The 14,638-nt window shown below is 55.5% G+C and overlaps 1 protein-coding gene across 1 annotated transcript; it reads right to left on the reverse strand.

The window, feature by feature from the left end:
* Nucleotides 1-12,123: 12,123 nt before the first annotated feature.
* Nucleotides 12,124-14,051, reverse strand: Cebpb (CCAAT enhancer binding protein beta). Its single transcript, XM_005362853.2, has one exon. The coding sequence runs from the start codon at nucleotides 13,511-13,513 to the stop codon at nucleotides 12,617-12,619; it is 897 nt and encodes a 298-aa protein (XP_005362910.1). The 5' UTR covers nucleotides 13,514-14,051; the 3' UTR covers nucleotides 12,124-12,616.
* Nucleotides 14,052-14,638: the final 587 nt, after the last annotated feature.

Raw genomic sequence — 14,638 nt, forward strand, 5'->3', positions numbered from 1 at the left:
CAGGCACTGGAGTGATTTCACCCTTCTCTGACACCCCCCTGCTGTCAGGCTGAGGTGAAGAGGTCAGGTTTGGGGGCTGGAAACCCAGGCCCAGGGCACATGTTGCCGATCCAGACAAAACCGGATTTGTACCCAATCCCGGGGCCTAGGGATCCCACGCTCTGACCCAGGAAGCAAGGCAAAGGCCGCGGGACGTAGGCGGAGGCTGGAACTGCCCAGGGCTGGGAGAGATGGATGCTCCATTGGGGGCCTGTGCCCCACTGACCCCCCTTCCCACTTGGAGCTGCCGCTCTGGGCCTTTGGACCTTCTTTGCCAAACTGCTTTCGCCATCTCCATCGGGCCTTACGGAGCCTCCCAGATTGTGCTGGTGCAGTTCCTGATGGTGAGGCCAGGTCCAGAGTCACAGCGAGGGAGCACACACTGGTATCCTCAGACCCGGGTTCAAATTAGGTCCTGCCACCCATCTGCCGTGTGACCTCCAGCACTGCACACTCACCCTCTGAACTCCTGGGTTGTTTTTAGTTTTCTCCTTGAGCTCAGGCACCTAGGACACCCATTCCCCTGGAGACGCGACTGCCTGTGGGCCTCTTTGCTACCTTTTGGTCCCTTTTGACCCGTTCCCACCTTCCCGTCCACCTCACACTCCTCTGCTGCCGGGAGTTCCTCTAGGTAGCCGGCTGTGTTTGACTTGAGGTTTAACCTGTGTGGCACAGTGCACAGGGAGTGGGTCGGGAGCCCCACACTCCATTAAGCCTACGCGTATTTCTTTTGGTTTTGTTGTTGTTGTATTTTGGCTTTTAGTCTTCAAATAGTGTCTCATGTAGTTCATGCTGGCCTCAAACTCACTATGTAGGTGAGGATGACCTTCAACCTCTGATGGTGCTGCTTCCATCTCCCAAGCGCCGGGTTGACAGGTGTATACACCTTGCCCAGTTTTTGCACAGGGAATGGAATCCAGGGACTCGTGCACAGTAGGCCAGTACCCTAGCAATTGAGGTCCGGCTGGTTACGTACAATTCTACAGGTGGGTTCTGATGTATCTGAAGGACCTTCTCCTGGGTAAGATCCAGAGACCTCTCAGCTGTCCAGGAGGCTTTCTAACTCCCCTGCCTGCAGAGGGAACTGCCAGAATGACTGGGACCTCCCTGGTGACTGCCTGTCAAATTTGTATCAGAGGGACTTACAGAGAGTGGCCTTTCGTGTCAGCAGCCACAAGCTCAGATCTGAAGCTCAGCTGTGATTTTGCTGTCATCGGCCCATGGGTGCACAGGTTGGTCATCTTTCACTGACTGAAGGCATCTAGGCTGTTCCGCGGTGTGGGGTTGAGGCTACGAGAGCTGTAACTGCGTGAGAAGCTCACAGGTCTTTTGCAGGCGAGTGTCTTCTTTCTCCTGGGTGCACTGGAGGTCAGGCGTTCTCAGGGTATTATTTTGACCATGCAGAAAATGGGAAGAAATCGTGAGGCTCCAGGCTGTCTCCTCGGCCGTTCCTCCCACAGCTTCCCTGCACTTTGACTCCTCTTTCTTTGTCGTTTTTCTTTCATTTTGAGACAGACTCTCAAATCTTCATGTAGCCCAGGATGGCCTGGAGCCTGCCATCCTCCTGCCTCAGCCTCATGAGTGCCTGTAATCCAGATGCCACCAGACCCAGCTAAGTCACTGTCCTTCTATCTGAATTTTTTCTTTTAGCCGAATTATTGAATGAGTTGTAAGTATGACATCGTTCTCCATCCAATGTCTTCTGACCTTCATCACATGCACACACACACACGCACACACACACTCACACGTACACTCTCATACACTCATACATGTCTGCTCACACACGCACACACACGCATGCACACACACGCACACATGCGCACACACACGCTCACACATGTACACTCTCATACACTCATACATGTCTGCTCACACACACACACACAGGCACACACGCACGCGCACACACGCACGCACACGCGCACACACGCACGCACACGCGCACACACGCGCACACACACGTGCGCACACGCACACACACTCACACATGTACACACGCACGCACACATGTGCACACACACGTGCACACATGTGCACACACACACACATGAGCACACACACGCTCACACATGTACACTCTCATACACTCATACATGTCTGCTCACACACACAGTTGAGTTCATCTCAACATCACGATTGTCCCCATACGGTTCTTGTGACATTTGTCTGGTTGTCTGGTCTGGGGTGACATAAATCCTTTCAGTCATGTTTGGGGAATAGGGATCTCACAGTCAGAAGCGGTTCCTTCCTCGGTGTCCCCTCAATTCTCATGACCTCGGCATGAATGAGGATGCCAGCCAGCTGTTCCGTGGGGCGTTCCCTGATTGGAGTTCACCCCACATTCCCTGAGGGTTAGGCTCCGTGCCTCTGCACTGTAACAGCTGCGGTGACACCGGGTCCCTAAGTGTTCTGTGAGGTAGCACACACCTGTAATTTTTCCCCTAGCTGGAGAATGAGGACAGCAAAGTATTCCACCCCACGGAGTGATTTCAAGGCTTAAATGAGACAGCCCAACCTGATTTTGCAATGTTCTCTCCCTATGTCTGACTTGTCCCCTGTCCCCAGCCATATCCCAGAATTCCCAGCCAACCTCAGAAAGAGCCAGGGATACAAGGAGTTTGGAATTCATCCCACGTGGTTGCAGGCAGGCTGGTGCTATCTCCGCCTGACCTCCTAACTGAGTGACAGGGATAGAGGCTAGAGAAGGCAGCTGCTTCCCACATATCACTGAGGGACACTCAATCTCCCTCTGCACCAGAGATTTTTTTTTTTTATCTCCAAGTAAGAACTGGCAACTTTTATCAGGGAGCCTATCATGGTGATGCACAGCTGTTAGCCCAGCACCTCAGTGGCTGAGGCAGGAGGATAGCAAGTTACATGCATGAGGACATACTATCTCAAAAAGAAATCAAAGAGTGGTTGCTTGCCCCCGAAATCTCAGTGCTAAGGATGCTGAGGCAGGAGGATCACCAGGCATTCAAGACTCCACTGGAGGGAGAAGCCAGTGTAGTCCAGGATGTGACAGTAAGAGAGTGGTACTATACACTTTTTGCCCATAGGAAGTCCAGAAAAGGAAGTGACCCAGTTCCAAAGGCCATTGTGTGAAGGCCACGGCACCCCAACACATACCAGACATAAAGAGTTGGCAGACAGGCCCCAGCATTGCTGGATCCCCCTTTCCACCTGGACCCAGTGAGCAAAAGGAAAAAGGGCCAGTTCTAATGTACAGCCCACCTAGGACTTGAGGAAGGGTTTTGTCTTACAAAGATGGTGTTTCGGGTCCAAGGCTGTTGTTTTCTAAGGTTTCAGAGGCTTCTGAGAGCTCTGAGAACCCCAGCCTTTGGGAGCTGAGAGTGAAGGACTCTGGGAGCAGCCTGAGCCCTGTCCTCTGAACACCAGGGGTAGGGGCCCAGGCTCCAGGATCCCAGACAAGTTTAGCATATTAATAAATTAAAATGATGATGATGATGACGGTGGTGGTGGGAGTGGTGGTGGTGGTGATTTGAACCACCCCCCTCCCCGAGAATGAAGAAGCCATGACTCCACAGCAATAAAAATGAGTAAGGGGCTGGTGGATGGCTCCATGAGTGAGGTGCTTGCCTTGCAACCTTAAGGGCCTGTGTTCAGAGCTCCAGCACCCACATTAAGCCACGTGTGACAGTGGGCTTGCAACCCCAGTGCTGCGGAGTTGGGAACAGGCTGACCCCAGGCCCAACAGCCAGACCCAGTTCTGAGCTCCAGGTTCCTGAACAGGGCCTATCAATGCAGAGCGACCGAGGAAGGCAGCTGACTGTCACCTGCAGCCTCCACAGGTGCACGTGCACACACACCCAAGGTGAACACGTACACCACAGGCATACACACACAAACATGAACAACAACCCGTTAATAGACAGATAAGCAAGAACAGGCCAGCAAGATGAGTCAGTGGGTAAATGTGCTTGCTGTCAAGTCTGATGGCCTGAGCGGATGGTCTGGACACACATGGAGGGAAGAAGCAACTCCTACAAGTTGCCCTCTGACCTCCACACACATATAAATAAATAATAACTAAAAACAAATGTAACAAAAAGGTTATTTAGTAAGTAAGCAAATGAACACTTGAAAGTCGTAGGCCATTCAAGATTACATTGTTTCAAAGTTCGTCCCCTCAAAACTCTATTAGGTACAAAGAAAGAGACACTACGTTACAAATCTGACTCTCTGACCCCCTATGGTGGCTGTCGGTGGGTTCAGAGCTCCGGAGACAGAAGCTGGGAACTGACTGTGAGTTTGAGGCCAGCCAGGGCTGTTTGTCTGGTGCAGGCAGGTCTCAAAAACCCTAAACCAAAACCGAAAGTGAAGCCCTGCAGGACTTGCTCTGATCAGGTGACCAGAATGTGACCGTCTGCACTGGGACAGAGTCGAGCTCAGCCCTCGGGTCCTGCAGAGACTCGGAGCCTGGGTCACATGCAAGGAGATGGACCTGCGGGGCCACTGAGAGAACCACGTGTGACAATGTGAGCCACAAACAGCCTTCCCGAGTCCCACGACCTGCCGCAGCTACACAGGTCAGTGAGGAGATGAGGCCACCACGTCTAGCCTGGTCTACACAGTGAGTTCCAGGGCAGCCAGAGCTACATAGGGAGACTATGTCGAAAACAAATAAAAAAAAATAAAAGTTTAAAAATAAGCAAATCGTGAAGGATTGATGACAACTCAGAGATTCATTCTCCGTTCAGAGTATGTCATTTAGAGTTTGTCATTTTCCTATAAATCTTACATCTTTTTCAAAAGGAAAAGTGTTTTTTTAATGCACACACACACACACACACTCACTCACTCGTGGTGTTGTTACCACGAGCAGAAATTCAAACACAGCCATCATTCCCTATGTTTCCCAAGGATGTGACCCTGAAGGCCACACTCTGAACCACTTAAAGAGCTGTCTGCAAAGAGCCGGGCGATGGTGGCGCACGCCTTTAATCCCAGCACTCGGGAGGCAGAGGCAGGGATCTCTGTGAGTTCGAGACCAGCCTGGTCTACAGAGCTAGTTCCAGGACAGGCTCCAAAGCTACAGAGAAACTGTGCCTCAAAAAACCAAAAAAAAAAAAAAAAAAACTGTCTGCAAAGAGTTCACCTCAGCCACCCCAAAAGAGCACAGACAGGAACCCATGTGTCCCCAAGACATTGAATTAGGGAGCAACCACGTATTTGCACCACTCAGCAATAAAAGGCACTAGTGAGCCACACGCTGCCACCCAGGGAAATGTCAGGCTGGACCTGGGGCCACTGTATAGGATTCTTGGAACACAATTCATAGAACCAAGTGAGCCAGTTCTTGCTATCAGATATCAAGGTACTGAGGCTGGGGATATGGCTCAGCAGGTAAAGTGTGCTCATCTAGCATGCGCGAGGTCTGGGGTTCGATCCCCGGCATCTCCTGAAACCTGGCATAGTGCAGGTCTGTAATCCCAGCACTCAAGGAGAGGCGCAGGGGATGAGAATTTCAAGACCAGCCTAGGCTACGTCACACACTGTCTCAACCACAGAATTGGGGTTCTGATAACCTAGGTGTGGCTAGGGACTTCTCAGGGCTGCAGCCTGGGAAAGAAGGTGGGTACCTTTGCAGGTGTGGGCACACAGCAGGAGATAGCCACATGGGCCAGACAGGATGAGGCTATAAAACAAGGGGAAATGGCCTTGGGGTAGGTGTAAGGGAACTCAAGAGAGACTCAGGTCTGTGACCACCTCGGGCATATACCTGGGGTCAGGGACAAGGCCAGAAATGTTGCTCTGTTCTTCAGTCAGCCACCTCACGGAGCAGAAGAGGCTGGGGCCCAGCAGGCCCTGACCCGCCCCAGTGCTCTCTCCTCCACAGCCCCTCCCCTGGCTACCAAGCCTCTGAGGAGTCTTCCTCCTCCCTGGCTACCTCTCTGTCCCTGCCAGGGTTGCAAGGCTGGGCCAGAGATCTGGTGACAGCTATAAAAATAATAACCTACCCGGCCAGCTCCCTGGCCTCCTGACTTGCCTCTCAGTGATCTCAGCGGGGCTGGCCCTGGCGGCTGGCGAAGGTGCCTTCCAGCCCTGGTAGACTGGCATCTCCAGGCAGCAGGTGCTGGTGGCTGGGGCTCGGAGCAGAGAGGTCATTCTGGGTGACATCTGGGCCCTACGCAGTTGACAACATGCTCTATTCCCCACAATAGGGCCTGGGCCTCTCTGACACTCAGGGCCCCCTTTCTGGACTCAGGATAGAAAGCAGGGTCTGAAGCCTACTGAAGCCAGTGGGGAGGTTTCTCCCCAGACCAAGGGCCCTGGTCAAGCCTTACCTGAAGCACACTGAGACTCCAGGGTCACCTGGAGCCACCAGGCGCCTTCACACATGACTTCTGTAATTCAAATGCATTAATTAACCCTTTCATCTGATCTAACAGAGACCTTTTCTGCACTCAGGGCAATGGTGGCAGCAGATCAGCCCAGACAAGGAAGCAGTAGGCCACCACTAAGAAACACAGGTGACAAAGAGACCCAGTCAGCTCTGTGCCATTTGGGCAAATGTATCAGAAATGAATTCAGCTGCCAGCAACAGGAAACCAAATGACAAAGGTCTCCATGAACAGTGCTTTTCTCCATGTAAACAAGCACAGAGCAAGACCAGCAAGGACCTGTGTGGTTCCTCCACCACGGCCGTGACTCAGGCGCCTTTGTCTTTTGGGTTTGAAGGGTCAGCTCCGGGTTCAAGATGGCCTTTGCTGCTTTAACCATCACGTCTGAATGCCAGGCAGAACGTGGAAATCAAGAACATGTGCCTAGCCGGGCGGTGGTGGCGCACGCCTTTAATCCCTGCACTTGGGAGGCAGAGGCAGGCGGATCTCTGTGAGTTCGAGACCAGCCTGGTCCACAAGAGCTAGTTCCAGGACAGGCTGCAAAGCCACAGAGAAACCCTGTCTCGAAAAACCAAAAAAAGAAAAGAAAAGAAAAAAAAAAAGAACATGTGCCTTGCAGCTGAGTCCTGAAGAGACGTCTGGCAGCCCCCTCCTACAGTTCCTGCGCGGCTCACGGGTCATTCATTCCTAGCTGCAAGAGAAGCTGGGGAAATGGAGTCTCTCCATAAGGCGGCTGTTCCCAGAAATGGCGCAGCCCTCTGCTGAGGAAGAAGGGGAGGTGTGTACAAGGACTGGCACCTGTAGCTACCACGAAGGGGGATGGGATGGAAACCAGTGGAAGAAAATTCTAGAGGTCTCTGCATGAACTAACCTGTCAAACCTTTCCAGAACACTCCCAAGAATGTTGCTATCTTCTTGTCACAGCCAGGGAAGAGAACTGCTTGCCCAATTCACATCCAGAACACAGTGGATTCTGCGGCACCGTACAAGGACAACAGCTAACCCCCACCCTGTACCAGGACGGGATCGTGTTAAACATAGTATGTGAAACAACTCAGCCTTCACTGCATCCTTATCCTTATGAAGCTAGGTCATTATTATCCCACTTAATAAGCAATGAATCGGAGGCACAGAGAGGCAAAGTATCATACCTAAGGCCACACAGCAATATTTAACAGGTTTGTTTCTGGGTATTAAAACCATGGGTGCTTCTGACTTCCTGTTATTAGTATTCCACATTAGTAATTCTCTGGAAATTAAATAAAAGCAAAATGCCTCTTGGAAGTCCAGTCTCCTGCCTGTCCCCCAGTCTTGAGACAACAGGAGGCCTGGCTTCCCTCTGCGGCCTTGCAGCCTTGTTTGTCTCTGCCCTCTGTCCCACAGCCACTGCTTCCCAGAGAACTCTCTCTCTCTCTCTCTCTCTCTCTCTCTCTCTCTCTCTCTCTCTCCTTTCAGCCTTTGTTCCTCCAGTCCCTCCTGGCCAGCCTGGCTCCTCTTCCTGCCTGGCACAAGGCTCAGCTCAAATGGCTCCAGGCCCTGGGTCACAGGCTTGAATCCCTCAGGTCTCCTGGGTCAGGCAGGCGGGCAGGCAGGCAGGCGCTCTGCTCCTTCACCCACTGCCCTTTGCCTAGCCCCCAGGGCCGAGGGGCCTGTTTCATTCGTCAACAGACTTATCAAGGACTTTGTGGGTGCCAGGCTCTGGCAGGGACACCCACTCAGTCATCCTCAGTCCCTGTTGGCCTCAACCTGGCCTCAGAGGCCCTGCGGAAAGAACCCACCACCCTCCCTTCTCCTCTGCAGTTCTAGGCCTTGCCGGCTGTCACCCCTCTAACCTCGGGGCCTTTGCACCTGCTGACCTCCCCCTGAGATCCCCCCCTCGGGTGCCTTCAACCACTTCTCAGGCTTGTTGGCTCAAGGCTGTTATCGCTGTCTGAACCAGTTTGTTATTGCTTCCTTTGGAGGGTTGAGGAGCTTGAGACAGGGTCTTATGTAGCCTGGGCTAGCCTCAAACTTCTTATGTAGCCAAGGATAATCTTGAACTCCCGACCTTCTTGCCTCTACCTCCTGAGTGTTGGGGTAACAGGAGTCTGCCAACCCACCAGGCATCGCACAACATTCTGTTTCTTTTAGCATGTAACTCCCCTCCCTTGGGGCCCACAGTGAGCATCTGTTTGCTTGACACTGGCTGACCAGATGGACTCTTTGTCCGCAGTGAAGGCCAAGCACAGAGAGGTCAAATGTCTTGCTTGATGTCTCCAGCCAGCAGGAGACAAAGCTCAGGATCACAGGTCCTGTTTGCACATCTTAGCCCTGAGAGGCTGTGCACACTCCTTGTCAGCCTCACGGCAGGGCTGGGCCAGTGGGGTCTGAACCTGCCAATTGCCCTGGGTTCAAATGCAGCTCCCTCAACGCTGGTCCTCTGGCACGGAACCTTGCAGGTGGTTTCTAACACGTACACACTGCTCATCTTTTATCGACAGCAAAGGTACCCTTCACTTACCAAGACTCCTGACTTGGTTTAAATCCCATTCAAATCCTGGGCCTCTAAATTACCCCATAATCTTGGATTTAAAAAAGAAAAAAAAAAAGGCTTTACTGCTCTTTAAGAATATTCCTGTGGATCCTGTGAAGAGCCTTGGGTCCCCACACATCATGAAATAGAGCTCCTGGTTTCTGCCTCAAAGGACACAAGAAGGGCTTGGTTACCAGCTCTTGGCCCATCCCGGCCTGCCCTGCTGTGCCCAGCCTAGGTGCTTCACTGCCCCAAACAAGCCCTGTTACAAAGGCAACATCTGAACCCCAAAGAAAGAGTGGTCAGTGGGACACCACTGGGGTCTGCGTGTCAGGAATAGGGTGAGGGAGGGAGGGAAAAGGTCTAAGGTCACAGTAGGGCGGGGCTGCCTTTGGGCTCACACGAGGAGTCAGATCTTCACTTCAGCAGCTCCGGGGACAGTGACTGTGACTTTGACTCTGCCTGTGTCTGGCTTTCCCTGTGGGTAGGGACTGGTCTCATGGGAAATGGAGGATAAATGAAGCACATGATATCCTGGGCTCCCTGCTTAGCTCAGGCTAGCCCAGGAGAGACACCTCCTCTCAGAAGGTTCCTCCCCACCCTTTCCTGCCCCACTTTTCCTCCTTCCGAGTCTTTGTTCCCACCTGTCATTATCTTGTTCCAGTGGCTGAGTATTTAAGTGTCCTTCTCTGTTAATTGTCACCTCCTTCTTTGTAACCACCCAACTCCAGCACCCGCAATGGGAGCTGGCATACAGCTGGTGCTCAATAAATGATTGTCACATACACGAAAAGTAACAGGGCAAATAAATATCTAAGAGAGGAACAAACAAGTCAGAACCGGATATGGGAGGAGGGGAACATTCCTCAGATGGCTGGAAGAGACAGTCCCCCCAACTCCAGCCCCCATGCTAACTCTTACCCTTCCCATCTGTGCAAACTTAGACAAGTCACTTCCCCTCTCGGAGCCTCTTCACCAGGCAGAAGAAACCTGTAGCCGAAGCTCCAGGCAAGGCTGAGCCGATCACATCAGCCAGCAGGACCTCCACGCTGGGCCGGTATCCATGCCTCCCCCTTCCCTTTCTGTCACCCACTTCTCTCCTGGGTAAAGTCACCAGGCTGTGGGTTGGCTGCATTAGACAATGAGAGTACATTTTGTGAACGCCCCCATCCTGAGCAGGCATCGGGAGGGCTCTGGTCGCCTCACCTTCAGGCAAGCCTCAACAGTGACCACCACCACTCCATGGGGCTCTGGGCAATATGGCTGACCAGCCCGGGCAGCAGGAGGACCCAGCCGCCCACCAATGACAAGGGTCTGAAGAGACACTCCATCTGTGAGCCGTCCTCCCCCCACCATAATTACCCTTCAAGCCGCTGCTCTCTCCCCGTCTTGCTGTCCTGTCCCTAGACTTTTGGTCCAGCTTGTCCCTCCTTCTGGGCAATCCCTGACCCCTGGCGGCCTGATGATCTGATATGTCACCTCATCAGTGACATCTCCTGTCCACTGTGCTCCTACACTGGGCCACACAGATAGCAAAGTCTTGACCCACTTTCTGCTTTTCCCAATCCGGGAGACAGCAGATGGGCCTTGGGTCACGCCCCCTTCCCGGGGCATTCTAGTTTGTGCTGCTACTTGGGGTTGGGTACCTGATCTTGGGGCAGAGAAATGAGCCTTCCATTAAGGGCAGGGGGGCTGGGGTAGGGAAAGGGACTATAAACCAACCCTGGAGACAGCAGGTAGCACCCCTCTACCTTGAGTGAGAGTGTCACTTCTGTGACTTATGCTAAGAAATGGATGCCAGGCTAGCCTGTCTGCATAGGTATGTTAAAGTTTTCCATTCCTGAAAAGGTAGAGCCTCCCCGAACTAGTTCAGCCCAGGCTTTGGGTCTAAGTGGTTAAATCCTGAAGCAATGGAGCTGACCAACAGCCCCTGGTGTGGATAAAGCCACCAGGACACTAGGCCATGGGCTGCACTGACCTTGGCTGCAGGGCCCACCAGGTCAAGTGTCTGTCTACATAAGCCTAGAAGGCAGCTGACTGAAAGTAAGTGTCTGAGGGTCTGCATAGGCCTCCAGCCACCTTGATTAGAGGGACAGAGAAAGCCTCACCATCAGCCCTGTGACAGCAGAAGACCACAGGTCACCAGGCCCAGTACTCCAGGTTCCCAGAGAGGGGAAAGACAAAGCATTCCCTATTCTCAAGCCACAGTGTCACTGGTCACTCCCAAGACCCCAGACTCCTCTAGGCCTCTGGCAAACTGCCGTTACCCACTACCCAGAATTCCTCAGGGCAGGGTGCTCATAGGGATCTAACAACCACAGCCATCCACATCCATAAAGCAAGGGGCACAGGAGTGCCCACCTTCCATGAGGCTTGAAGAAGATACGGGCAGGTCCAGGGCTTGCAGGACGCTAGCCCTGGGCAGGCGCTCCACGCTCACACAGCCAAATGCCAGGAGCCTCCCATCAAAAATAATAACAAGAACAAATGCTTATGTAAGAGTTCTGGCGTGCCAGGCACGGCGGGACACGGCATATTCACTACTCCTTGGACACTCTCAAACTCCCACTAATGCAGGCCGGCTGTGGAAATCGGTGCTGCTCCAGCAAATCTGAGCGGTGGGTCTGAGTTCAAGTCCAGGCTCAGCCACCTTGAGCCAGGCCAGGGAGGCTCCATGTCCCATCTGGGTTGGAAGGGAACACAGAGTAGGAACTGTCCCCTTCACCCTCTCTTCCAGTTACACGGGGACATACAAACCAAACAGACATGCAGGCTCCCCTCCCCGCCACCACACACAGAGTACTTTGTACACTAACTGTACTTACCAAAGCACCTGCCCGGACTGGGGCTGTCTGGACCAGCCCTTTCTACAGAGTCACTGCCTGCCTGGTCCCCAAAACAAGCCTGACACCCACAACCAACCCCGTCCCAGGCAGCGTTTCTAGCAAGGTCCCCAGCACCCATGGGTGCTGAGTCACCCTGATTTCCTGACCCAGCACTCTGCTCCTTCTCCTGGGGGGGAGGGGCTGGCACCCCATCTGCCAGGGGAAGAGAAAAACCCAGATGCGACACCCCCACCCACCACCACACACAACCCAAAAATAACCGCAGCCCCCTACACACCAGAAACACAAAAACAAAATCTCGCATAAATCCAAAGTCAGAAGGGAAGAAAAAATTTTTTTCAAAAGCCAACTACTGCCCCCAAAAGGCTTTTAAACATTCTCCAAAAAAGTTTATTAAAATGTCTTCACTTTAATGCTCGAAACGGAAAAGGTTCTCAAAATATACATACGCCTCTTTTCTCATAGAAATAGAACTTTTTTATAATACAAAAAAATAATAAGACCAAAAAGAAAAAACAAAAACGAAAAAAACAAAAACATCAACAGCAACAACCCCGCAGGAACATCTTTAAGTGATTACTCAGGGCCCGGCTGACAGTTACACGTGTGTTGCGTCAGTCCCGTGTCCACACGCGCTCAGCCACGTTTGATCCGGATTGCATCAAGTCCTGAAACCGGGTGCGCGGTGCAGGTGCGTGCGCGCGGTGCCCACGGTGTCCCCTCGGTGCAGGTGCAGGTGCGCGCGAGGCACGCACGGGGCCTTCGGTGCGCGCGGGTCAGGCGCGCGCGAGGCAGGGCGCACGGAGCCCACGGTGGCCGCGGCGGCGCCCCCCACGGCACCCCTCGGCGCGCTAGCAGTGACCCGCCGAGGCCAGCAGCGGCTCGGGCAGCTGCTTGAACAAGTTCCGCAGGGTGCTGAGCTCTCGCGACAGCTGCTCCACCTTCTTCTGCAGCCGCTCGTTCTCGGCCGTCAGCTCCAGCACCTTGTGCTGCGTCTCCAGGTTGCGCATCTTGGCCTTGTCGCGGCTCTTGCGCACCGCGATGTTGTTGCGCTCGCGCCGCATCTTGTACTCGTCGCTAAGCTTGTCCACTGCCTTCTTGGCCTTGGCCTTGGCGGGCGCGGCCGGCGGCCCCGCGAAGCAGGCGGCGGGCGCGGCCTTGGCGTCGGCGGGGCTCGGTGTGCCGGGCGGGCTGGACGACGACGACGTGGACAGGCTGCCGCTGCTGCCGCTCGGCGTCGCCTGGTAGCCCAGGTAGGCGCGCAGGGCGAACGGGAACCCGGCCGCCATGGCGGGCGCGTCGTCCGCGCGCTTACAGTCCGCGGGTTCGAAGCCCGGCTCCGCCTTGAGCGCGGCGGGAGGCGGCGGCGGGAAGCAGGCAGGCGGCGCGGCCTTGGCGCCCGCGCGCCCGAGGCTCACGTAACTGTAGTCGGCCGGCTTCTTGGCCGGCTTGGCGCCGTAGTCGTCGGCGAAGAGGTCGGAAAGGAAGTCGTGGTGCGCGGGCGCGGGCGCGGGCGCGGCGAAGTCCGCGGCGGGCGCGAGCGGCTCCAGGTAGGGGCTGAAGTCGATGGCGCGCTCGTGCTCGCCGATGGCCGGCTCGGCGGCGGGGGCGCGCGGCGCGGCGCGGGCCGCCTTGGCCCCGTAGGCCAGGCAGTCGGGCTCGTAGTAGAAGTTGGCCACTTCCATGGGTCTAAAGGCGGCGGGCGGCGGCGGGAGGCATGCTGCGTCCCAGGCCAGCAGGCGGTGCATGAACGCGGGGCCCGCGGGCTCCGCTGCGTCCCGGTCCCGTGCGCGGCTCGGACTCGGCTCGGCGGCGGCCGAGAGGGAGGTTTATAAGGCGGCGCCTGGCAACAAGGCTGCGTCACGCCGGGGCCGCCCCGGCCCCTCCCGCCGCCCGGCCGGTGCGCGTCATTGCCTGGCCGCGGGAGCGCGAGAGGGCGCGGCGGAGAGCGGGGCGCGGTAGGGGTCTAAACGCGGGGACACTGAGCGGTGTCCCGGGCGCCCCGCCAGCCCCGCGATCGCCACGGACGCGGGAGACGCCGGCCCGCCCCCTTCCCGCCCCTCGGCAACTCTGAGGAGCGCGGCCGCCGCCCGCCCTCTGCTGGAGGACGCAGTGGCTAGTCCCCGCGCCGGTCCGCTGTCCCGGGCCCCCCGACTCCTGGGAAGCAGAGCGTTCCAGCCATTGCACGACCCCAAGCCCAGGATCCTGCCCGCTGTCCCAGGCCTCCAACTCCCAGGGAGCAGTCTTCCTCCCGGTACATGTCCACCCCACCCACCCAGGTGCTGCCCACCTCTCTCGGCCCCCGATTCCTGGGAAGCACAGCTCTCCACCGGGTGCACACTCCCCCCCCCCCATGCCTGCTGCCCCCAGAGCCAAATCCTCTTCCCCATGCCTGGCCCGCCCTCCGCAACTGCCTACGCCACTCCCCGCGCTTCTCCACGAAGGTGGCAGGGGTGGGGGTTCTGCCACACTGTGTGTCTGTGGGTGAGTCACTTCGCCTCTCTGCGCTGCCTCCGTGGAAGCTGTTGATATTGTTAAAAGCATTCCCGGTGTCAGAGAGAAGTGGACCTCCGAATAGAGTACCAGGGACACGGTTGCATTTCAAGGACCTGTGCGCAGCCCTGCGCAGAGGCTGCAGGCTTCTCAGGTGGTTGGGGTGGGAGCTAGCCCCAACTCCAACCTTGAGAAGCCAGAGCTCACCCTGCAGGCTGGGGAAGCAGCCCTCTGTGCATTCGAACTGTCCCCAGGCTTCGACCACCAACTTTGGTGGGAGCCTTTCTAAGCAACCCAGGGCAGCTCGTGAGGCCCACCCTTCTGCCACTCCCAGCCGGGCCACTTAGGCAGGAGCTGCCAACCTGCCTTGGGCTGACCCC

Source organism: Microtus ochrogaster, linkage group LG8 (assembly GCF_000317375.1).
Source record: "Microtus ochrogaster isolate Prairie Vole_2 linkage group LG8, MicOch1.0, whole genome shotgun sequence".
Lineage (NCBI taxonomy): Eukaryota > Metazoa > Chordata > Mammalia > Rodentia > Cricetidae > Microtus > Microtus ochrogaster.

Coding starts and splice junctions, on each gene's coding strand:
- Cebpb (XM_005362853.2), bottom strand. CDS start 13,513: ATGCACCGCCTGCTGGCCTGGGACGCAGCATGCCTCCCGCCGCCGCCC.